A 10814-nucleotide genomic window follows, 5' to 3' on the forward strand; every position below is an offset into this window, starting at 1 on the left:
CTACACGTCGCGTGTAACACTTCCCCCTCCCGGTGATCTGCCAATTAATCGATCGAAAGTCCGTGAGCGTCAGCTAGCTGGCACACGGTGCTTTCGCTGACATGCTCTGCGATAAATGCCTTGACCTCGGCGGGCACGTCCTCCAGCATTACTTGCACTGGTTCCCAAGAGGATTCGTGCTCGCTCAGTCCCCTCCATCGCACTAGCAATTTGTAGCACTTCTCTGCGGCGTCGTACGAAGCGCGCAGGAATTTCGCCACTACGTGGCCTTCTCTATTATGCGCAACGTGTTGCAGAAATTTCTCCGACGCCTTCAATGAACTATCACTGTAGAATTTCAGACGACTGGTGTGGGCTTCACGTCCATCGCCCGTCACAAGATTCTTGATCCTGAAAATCCAATTGGAAGTCGCCGCTGTGACTTGAGCGGGACCACACCACTGCACTCTTAGCTTAGAGCGCGAATGTGCCCACACATCCGCGTACAAGACAAAGCCCCCCACCTCGAACTGAGCCATCCGGGTACCTTGCTTCTGCCCTCTAACTTGCCGCCCACGAGCTCGAACTTTGTTGTTGGCCACTACTATGCGCTTATGGATCTGTCCAGCGCAACCTGCAATTTCTCGAGCTCGATACGCCGATTTTGCTGGATATCTTCAAGAGTGGCTGGCGTTGCGGACTGAGGAACGGCGACTGGGTCAGAAGGTGACATTGCTGTGATACCGGTCATAGCGGCGACAGGGGCTACTCCGCCGAGGGAGTATGGCGGCGAGTGGTTTAGCACCATTTCTACCAGCTTAATGGTTCTCGGCCATTCTGTTGTGGCCATCCGCCATTCAGCGAGCAGTGCCTAGCGCACCTGAGAACTTCGCGCATCGCTACTTCCACTGTTCCATTGGCCCACGGACATCGGGCTGTCGCGAAGCGGTGATGCGCTCCTAATAGATGCTCCAGCGCTTCGATCACACGGTTTTTAAAGTGCGTGCCTTGATCACTCACCCAGGTGTGACAGATTCCAAAACTGGCAAACCAGTCTATCAAAGCAACGTAAGTAGTGTCTGCTGTAGCCACTGCACAGGGCAAAATGAGAAGCATCATCCTTCAACACGAGAACATATTCCTCGCCAGTGGACGCCTTGCCCAAGTGCAAGTAGTCCCAGTGGAGAACTTCATTAGGTTTTTCCGCGTGGATCGCTTCGCCGAGTGGCCTGGGATTTGGTGGGCCACCCGATACACTTGCGCAGTGTAAGCAGCGAGCCACAAACATGCGCACATCCTTCTCGAGGGAATTCCAGACAAAGTTCTCACGAATAGTGTCCAGGGTTGCACTGATCGGTGCCCGGCTGCCCCAAAGTGCCCGATGATGTAAACTCGAGCTGGAGATCAGATGCAGAGTCGGGTAACCACAACCTGCCACTAATATCGCGGCAAACCGGCGCACTGTCCTTGCGTACGCCCGGTGGGGGACGTTTTCCTCGCTGACTTGCCTTGATTAGCTCGATCGTTGGCCATTCAAAGGGTGAGTCGAGCTGCGGTATTACTGGGAAAACCGTGTGGCGTATCGCGCACACTGTAGTAAAAGACGAACCCCAGCGACTGAGAAGATCAGCCCACACATTGCATCTCCCGCGATATCATGGGTTTCGTACCGAAATCCCATCAAAAGTATGGCCCAACGATGCAGTTTGTCGGCGGTGCAATTCGGAACAGAGGCCATTACAGTAGTTGGAGCAAAAATGAATCTCAAATTCCTGTGACCGGTAAAAAGTAAGAAACCATCCGCGCGCTGTATAAGATAATCAGCTCTCTTGCACGTCTCCACTATTGCGTAGGATTCTTTCTCTACGATAGCCCATCGTTTGGCTGCTCCAGAAAATGAACCACTTAGCGTCATCAATGGTTCATGGTGCTGCTCACTAAATTCGCAAATCAAATGCTCTCTAGGAACTTGGGTGATGGCAGCTCCCCAATGCAGATCGCTTGTATCTGTAAAAACACAAATACGTTTCTCGGGGTGGGGATGAGCAAGTTGTAGAGCGTTTTGCAACGCACTGCGGCATGCCTCCAAGCATTTTTCTTCGTCGGCTCCCCATCCAATTGCAGACAACTGAACGCCTCGCACATTGGTCTTCTTTCTACCACCTCCGGTGACATACACCTTATCCATAAAATTAGTTAGAGGCTCGACCAGTTTGTTGTACGCCGGAATCGACATCCTCATCAGGTTCAGCGCGCAAACGAATTGCTGCAGCTGCTGACCGGTGACGGGGGATGGCAGAGCATGTAAACACGCTATTCGCTCTGGGTCGTGCTTCACACCATCATCTGACACAACGCATGCACACCATTTTTGCTTCACGCATGAAAAATTTGCACCTGCGAGGATTCAGCTTTAACCCCCGCTTCACGCAAATTTCCGCGGTAGCGCGAGCAACCCCTCTGCTGTAGAAGAGTAGCCTAAAAGATCATCGGTGTAGATGAGTAATCCTTTGTTGTGGACTCCTTCAAACATGGCCTGCACTGTTGACTGTACATGTGCCACGCTATTAGTTCCCCCCATGAGACCCTGGTGGGTGTAATGACACCTTCTTTGGTTAGAATCGAGTAGATTTCTTGGCACGAAGGAGCAGCACCGAACTGCCAGAAACTCTGCAAAAAATCAAGGCTGAAGTAGTATTTAGCACCACGGAGCCTGTCAAACTCCACTTCGAGGATCGGCATCGGCCACACGGTGGGCTCAACTTGTTCATTAGGGCCCCGAACATCGACAGTCATTCGGAAGTTGACGATATCTGGCTTGTTAATTACCAACAGCGGAGAGCACCAGCGACTCGACGGATTTCTGTAGCACAGCCCAGTGTCAAAAAGATGCTTGACATGCTTTGCCAGAAATTCCCGATGTTCTAGAGAATAGCGTCGCGCTCGAAATCGAAATGGCTTGGCTCCAGGCTTCAGTTTTATCTCCATCGGGGGCATGTCAACTGCCGGATCATTACCCAGTTCTAATGCAAATGCACGCACCAACTCTGCCAATAAAATCTCTAGCCCGTCAATGTAAGTGAAGGAGTATCCACAAGCTTGATTTCTTTCACTTGCTCTCCCAGCACCGCTGTCACCGTAGGACCAGAAGGATCTTTTGCTTCCGCCGAAGTCGGAAAGTATGCCTTGCTCTCAAGATCTTGCAAAGCCTTTTCTTCTGGTGAAGGATCCACTTCTTTCACCATGCCTACTGGGGTGCACGATTCTTGCTCAACTGCATCAGCAAAATCATAAACAGGCTGGCTGCACTGGGCGTGCGCGTGTAGCTGAACCGGATCATATCCAAGTCGGGCCAGTATTTCGTCTGCCAGCAGCACCTCGCGTACTCCAGAAGGCAGTGCACCGACCCAACCCTTCACGCGCCGCAACACTAATGGTCCTCCAGGTGCATCAAACTTAAAATCAAGCTCAAGTTCTTCGTGAACAAGGGAAGTTGCTACACCTACACCTTCAAATAAAGCTGGGTTCTTCATTTTTCGCGTATGCAATTTACAATCGGTATCGCGAAGCTTTCTCCATAGATCGGGTGAAATAATAGTGACTCCAGCTCCACTGTCCAGCGTGACGGCGGTTTCCACCAGCCCATTTATTTGAGCAGGTATCGGTGAGCGGTTCAACTTCGACTCTACGGTAGACAGCCGGGAATTTGCATCATTCAGCCCCACATCCATCGCCAGCGACCACACCGCCTGTTGTGATTTCTTGTATGCCGTGAAGTCAGGTATTCGGGCCTCCAAAAAGTAACCCTTCCAGTCATCTTCCGTGACCTCACTCGGGTTCTTGAACAACTCAAATCGACACACTCGAATCAATGCTCCCTGGTCAATGCAGGCCCCAAGCGGCATGGTAAATACACGCGTCTGGGTCCCTTGATTCAGCACATCAACACGACGTTTGTATACCATATAGCTATCCATAAATTCCCGTTTTTCTTTCTTCGTGCTCCCCCGATACATGGGAGGCACTGGCATGTTGGCACCAGTTGCTAACACCACAGTGGACTCCGCTGCCGTCCGTGCTCCACGAAACTCTGTCTCCGGACTTCCCGACGCCTCAGCAAACAGACCCCACCTCGCTTCAATATGCGGGCGGACGGCTTCAGTCAGGTCTTCAATCTGGTTCTCTTGACAGACCATGGCATCCTCAGCGGCTTTCGAAATTGTTCCTGGAGATGCTGACGTTGCCCTTCCATCTGCCTGTGAATGCCCTCCTGCTGTCCAACTGCTGGCCGTACTGCTGCAGCAAGTATCCGGACGTCTTCGCAGCGATTTCGCCCTGCTGCCGACGGACCTGGTCGATCTGCTCGACCGCAGTGTGATGAGCGGCCGCCGACGTGCGGGCGAGCTCATTAAGCTGCTTCTTGGTCTCTTCTTCTGCCTGCCCACGGTGGACTGACATTCGTCGTGTGGTTTCCTGCGTAACCATGACTCCTTCTCCTCCTTGACTCGGCACCATCGCGGCAGTCGCGGCGGCAGCCAAGCGGGGATTAGCTCCCCCTTCTTCTTCGAAGTCGAGCTCCATGGCCAAAGGAGCTAAAGAATTCTTTTTTCCGCGCCACGAAAAAGGGGAAGTGAATAGATTCAGTATTAGCTGTACCCGGGGGGCCTATTGCGATCCAAAACGGATGTCTCTTGCTAGTAGTTGTAGTTTCGCAACCGCTGGAACCCACACGACGCCCCCGACGGTGCCTTGGGCGGTTGGAGCTACACGTCGCGTGTAACACCAACCTTAACAACGTACATGAGGATTTCTCCCCAAAGAAACTCTGGTAGACCGGTTCTCTCACGAATGGCCCGCACCTTGTTCATCAAATTGCCGATCTGCTTCTCAACCGAGCTGTTCTCCTCCGGCGTGTAAAGGTTGGTAGGCCGCAACACGATGCCGTGGTCAGCCAACAAGCTGTGCATCCTCTTGATCACGAAGTCACCACCCTGGTCGAACGCGACCCTGTTCACCACGTGTTCCTTCTCCAATCGTAAGATCAGGTTCATCACGTTCCTAGTCGCCTCGCTCTTGTGTTCCAGCAAGTAGCACCACTTATACCTCAAGGCCTCATCCTGAATCAACTGAAAGTATCGTTTGCCGCCAACAGTCTCTAAGCCAATGCTGCAAACATTCGACATCAAGCGATCGTAGCAAACCTTGCTGCGCTTATTATGGTGCTTTTATGCTGCTTGCCATCGAGCAAGCAATGCAAACCAACGGTTCCTTGAAGTCGTCCAGCTTCAGCGGCTGCATGCCGTCAACCATCTCCTTCAAAACCACTTGCTTGAGGGCCTGCATATTCAGGTGAGAAAATTTCACATGCCACTTCATCAGCGGGGACTGCTGCTTAGTTGTTGTAACCATCCACATACTCGCGTCTGCGCCTGCCCACTTGGTCTGGAGCCAATAATGTCCGTTGCGTTTAGGGAGTTTCAGCCGAACGTCACCACGATCCAGGAACATGAAGCGATAATCAGGACGTACAGCGTCCAAGTAAGAGGGTACCCACCCACACTGCTCCAGGCACCCCAGACTCAATAGGTTAGTGGTGCCGCCGCTGGTGTAGCGCGCGTCCTCAAGCTCCAGCAGCACCTCGCTGCTACTAATAGCGTCGGTTGCGCATATGGTGACCTGTCCACACGCATCACTTCTGCTGACGTCACCTTTCCAGCCCACAAATGTTATCTCGTCTTCCCTCATGCTTGTTTCTGGGCGGCGCGGAACCTAGACCAAAGACCACGCCACCCCTTGATAAAGCGGACTAGTTTCTTAGCCTTCTCGAGTGCATACCTGCCAAACTTCAGCTTCAAAATGTTCTACACCAACAAGTCCATTCCATGCGCTGTGCAGCCAGTACAAACAATGCCCTGGCGCTCCTTCCGAACCAACTTCCATTCTTTCATCATGTTGACGGCGTTATCGGTTACTACGACGTTGAAAACCTGTTACAAATGTTGTCCTTAACCTCGTGTATTGTAGCAAGAATTGTATCCGCTATGTAGCGCTTCAGCCATCGTATTGATTGATTTCCAGAATATGGATGGAAACTTCGGATTCACGAAGACAAAATTAATGATGCTACCTCCGTTCACATTTGACAACCCATCCGTCACAAGGGTCCACTCCGTAGCTCCACACATAATCACAATAATTCTGACCATTTCGCGCTGACAAACATATTCAGCAGCCGGCACGAAATCTGGTGACAAGAAGGTGGCACGAAATCAAAAATGACTTGAAAATGAGGGCCATCAATTGCTCGGAATGGATACCTGTTGCAATAAATCCCATCGCAACTCTCAGGAATTTTCTTCTTATTATTGCTTGAGAGACTTGAGAGAAGAAGTAAGTGCCCTACTGGTAAAGTAGTCACACGTTCCGACATCGGGCATGCGACACTGAGGACCGCAACCCCCCCCGTGGGGTTAGTTATCGCAACAATAAGCAAGGTGGCTGGCCAAACCTGGTCATCTTGAACGACGCATGGATTCAAACGCCTTGGACTATGTACCAAGGGCGGAGTCGCACCCATCAAGAACCAGGACATGTGCGACTCCTGCTGGGCCTTCTTCACCAAGGGCACGGTGGAAGGCTCCTCGTTCGTGTCGAGAGGCAAGCCGCCGAGTCTCTCGAAGCAGCAGCTCGAGGACTGTGGCTACAACGGAGGTCTCATGGCCACACCTTCTAGCGGAATAAGGAGCACAACGGCATGTGCAGGGAAGGGAACTACGACTACAAGACTAAAAGAGCTGGTCTTGCTACAAGTGCTCAAGGCCATGTTTTTCCAGGACGATACCTCGCAGAGCAACTAGACGCTTAGGATGGTCGTGGTGCTGTATCCCATGTCGATAATTATCGACGCTGACCAGAAGGTGTTCCAGTTCTACAAGTCGAAAGTACTCAACTTCATGTGCGACAAGTTTAAGGCATATAACACCTGTATTTGCCAGCGCGCTTTTTTACCGGTGACCGACATGCCCTACGTGGGCTGATGAAGTTGCCCTGGAAGCGTAGAACGGGTTGCAGAACGTGAAGAAGCGGCAGCCTTATCAAGCGAGAATCGAGGCAGAATCGAAGTTCTGTTGGAGCTCGCAAATGACGAGATGAAAGCGTTTCTGAATGTCACAATTGCGGGCCTGCGTCGCAACGATATGAGTGCAATGCGGAAAAGTGTGTAGTATTTCCGTACGTTGGCAGTTTACTTCCGCAGGTCTCCGAAAGGAAACAACGGATTAGGGAAAATTCAGGTTCAACGCAAACTGTTGTCGACGTTCCCACTCGTCTTCAACTTCTTGACAGGAGCACCTGCAAGTACGAGACGTAGACGGTGCGCAATACATGCCATGTGCTTGATGCCAAGCTGGACATCGGCAAAAAAGCTAGATCCGCTGTCTCGAAGAAGCATCGCACACAAACGCTTCAACAATGCCCAATTCGCTAGGATACAAGTGATAGCAACTGCAATCGTACACCCAGATTGGATACCAGGAAACTCGAGGACTTCCAGTGTCCAATTCTTGGGAGTAAAGTTTGATCAACGTAATGGACGGTTAGTGAAATGTAGCTCTTCGCATTCCTTGCTGTCCAGATGTCGACAGTGATCGAATAATACTCGCAACTTGTAGCAATGTCTTTCCAAACGTGCTTGCCGGATTTCTCCGTCAACACGATGATCTCCTGCCTCAACTTGCTAGCTTTGGGAGCGTCAACTTGCCTCCACCCAATCTTCAGTAATGAACCAAATAAACGCCACGAAACCAGCGTCATCCACGATGATCAACGGCCTGAAGTGACGAATAGCCCACTCAGCAAGAAGGTCGTTCACTCACTTCTGCTCCTTCGCTGATATTACACGAAGCTTGCGATTTTTCCGTGGCTTCTCCACTGCGGTTGCCGTGACTCAACGTGCTGTGGCATTTCGCATTTCCAACTCGAATGCTCATAGTGAGATTACACAACAGACAGTAAGCCTGCTCCGAATGTTCGTTGGCAAAGCCCCTTTGTGACATTTGCCAGCACTCCTCCTTGCGCACTAGACGAGCACAGTGTCATACTACTTTTCGCTTTTGGCGTTTCATGATGTAGAAAAGTAACCCGGTTTGATCCTCGGCTTGTCTGCGCAAGGCATCCGAGTGACGGCTGTCAACGTGCTTTCAATAATGAAAACTCGGCCTCTGACACTGAAAGGCTAGGTGGGTCGAACTCACTGGTAGAACAACCTTCAACGTTGACAAACACCGAGCCATTTATAAGACGGTCAGGGAGGCACGAGAGTAGTAGTTTCGTTGGAGCAGGTAAGCTATTCCCGGAGTCCATTTTGCCATCCTCCGGAAGACCCCGCCATTCTACTCTGCTTCTATTCCGAGAAATGCGCTGCAACCTTAGTGCTCGCTTTGATGTCGACGCCACCTTCCCCCACAAACACCTCCGACTCGAGCGGTCAATCAGAATCGAATGCATCATCAAGCTCGTCATCATCAGCTCATTCTACAGGCTCTGATGTACGAGCTTGATTCTACAGCGAACTCTATTTTCCCTGATAAACACCGTATTGCTATAGCTGAGCGATTTTGACGACGAATCGCTCCATACGGCCCCCCAGTATCGACCTCAATGGAAGCATTTCTGGCATTCCATGAACAACACGAGTGTGACTTACGACGAAATGAAGCGGATGCTTCCCAGGCATATCACAGCTAAGAACGACACATACATGTACCAGTGTACGATGAAGCACGCGCATGTAGAACAGCTTGAACTCACGAGTACTCCTCACCAAATGCGCACGATCCTTACGGAATGCACATCAAATCGATGGGATTCGAGTGACCAGTACTGTGCATGTAGATATAAAACTAATTACTGCCAGTCCAGTGACTTCGTCACCGTCGCCCAAGAGGGTTTGCATATAATGATGGACGGCGCAGGAGACACTCCCAGGGTGAGCAGAGGTCTGACCACAGAGGCAAAGGCGCTGGTGTACGAGATGCTAGCAAAATACCTTTGTAGCACCTCACGTGGAATTACCGTCGCTTTGCCGGACGATGAAGCGTTAGACTCTCAAGTGCAATGTATTTGAAGAGATGGCGCGCGAAGAACAAGATGAAACTATGAGGTCTGCCATTGACATTTGTGCGAACTCAATGTACGAAATAGTAGAGAACGTGGTCCAAGCTGGCGAGTCACTGCTTATCTTCTGTGACTCGAGAATTGAGGAAGGTCGTCTCGTACCCGATTTTTGGAGATGTATCCGATGAGATACCATTTAACTCTGCTGGAGAATTATATCGATGTACAGCAGGACCCACGTTGTACCTACTTACGAATGCCAAGCAATGGATCGCAAGATGGTCCTACCGAATTGCGATCCAATCCGAGAAGCGTATTTTGGCTACCATGCAGTCACGCAACAGTATTAAAATACGGTAGTTCTAGAGCTATTGCAGATGTGTGGGTTCCTTCGACTCGGGCGACCACTGAATAATAGCGACACGGGCGAGTTACCGTGTTATGGTAACACGTTAGTTTTGTGGTAATACAGTAAAGCATACATAGCATTCTTCGTAGGCTTTAGGGCCCACCTGAGGATACGAAGCTGTACGTTGTCGTGTATCATCAGTGTACATGTCGTGCGGTGGGTTCTTTCCTCCCATTTCCAGATGAGGCCTGCAGCCTTACTCATACCTAGAAGTTGCGAGTCGTCTAAACACATACATGCGTACACTTTGCCTGGTTTTCACCAAGGTGACAACGGTGCACTGCATTGTTCATCTCGCAACTATTCCTACACAAAACACTTAGTGTTTCGAATGGTCCATCTTTTCAATCTTTCAGTGTTGAGAGCTGTTCTATCAGTGAATTGGGGCCGCTTCCGTGACAACGGTATTTATCAGTGATTCAAAGTCGATTTGACAGTGCTGAAGAAGGTACATTCAAGGCATCCACATCAATGAACGGACGTTCATTCTCGATTGCGCGAGCGTATCGAGATCTCATAGGATGCGGCGAACGTGGTTGCGTCAAGCGGTGCGACTCTCGTTGTTGCTGCTGAAGCTGTTGTTGCTGAATTTGCTGTTGCAGAGTAAAATCGCGAGGATGGAATCAGATGCAAAATCTGGCTGCGGCGACATTCAGGGGCGGGAGCCGCTCAGTTGGGCTTGGTGGGGAGCGTCCATATTCGGATTTGACACCACGTTTGCCGCGGAGCGAACATCCTTGAAGTGCTAACACTTCAAATTTGTATTGATGAAGTTTTGACCATCAAGGTCGTCAAGAGGCAAGGAGGGAATACAGAGGGAGTACCGCTGAACCCCCGAGAGTAAAACAGAAGGGAGTTCATGTACGTTCAGAAGCTGTACGCCCCCAGTACTATTTAGTAAGAATAAAACTACTAACGCGTTTTATAAAAGTGTTTTTGTGTTAACATAACTGTCGTTTATAGTGCGTGTCAATATTATAGGACCTCCCCTATGCAGCCTCATAACTCGAACATTTTTTATCATTTTGAGGTGGGAGTTTGACAGTAATTGTAAAAGACGCTGGAAAAGACCTCTAACATCTAACACTCGCGTTTTTGCACTTTACCGGGCGGCTTGCATACAAGAAACTGTTTGTGCATGGTCGACACAAATTAGGACCATCCCAATACAAAATTCTATATTAACCAAAACCCCGTACGAGTGGATATGGCTAGAGAATTGTGTAGAACATGTTTTCGGCAGTTTGTTAGACGTACTCGCTTATGCAGAACCATCAACAGGTAGAAAGCGCGTTGGTTGTTATTGGTTGTC

General features: G+C 50.3%; 2 protein-coding genes across 2 annotated transcripts; one reads left to right on the forward strand and one right to left on the reverse strand.

Annotated features, from left to right (window-relative positions):
- Positions 1 to 4742: 4742 nt before the first annotated feature.
- Positions 4743 to 5724, reverse strand: IUM83_05660 (Integrase, catalytic core protein; the record flags this gene model as incomplete). Its single annotated transcript, XM_067929809.1, has 2 exons — positions 4743 to 5145; positions 5243 to 5724. The coding sequence occupies 2 exons, from the start codon at positions 5722 to 5724 to the stop codon at positions 4743 to 4745; spliced, it is 885 nt and encodes a 294-aa protein (XP_067798228.1).
- Positions 5725 to 6569: 845 nt separating this feature from the next.
- Positions 6570 to 6836, forward strand: IUM83_05661 (putative cysteine protease; the record flags this gene model as incomplete). The annotated part of the gene is made up of 1 exon (XM_067929810.1): positions 6570 to 6836. The coding sequence occupies one exon, from the start codon at positions 6570 to 6572 to the stop codon at positions 6834 to 6836; it is 267 nt and encodes an 88-aa protein (XP_067798227.1).
- Positions 6837 to 10814: the final 3978 nt, after the last annotated feature.

The sequence above is a fragment of the Phytophthora cinnamomi genome (genome assembly GCF_018691715.1).
Source record: "Phytophthora cinnamomi strain GKB4 chromosome Unknown Contig10, whole genome shotgun sequence".
NCBI classification, from domain to species: domain Eukaryota; phylum Oomycota; class Peronosporomycetes; order Peronosporales; family Peronosporaceae; genus Phytophthora; species Phytophthora cinnamomi.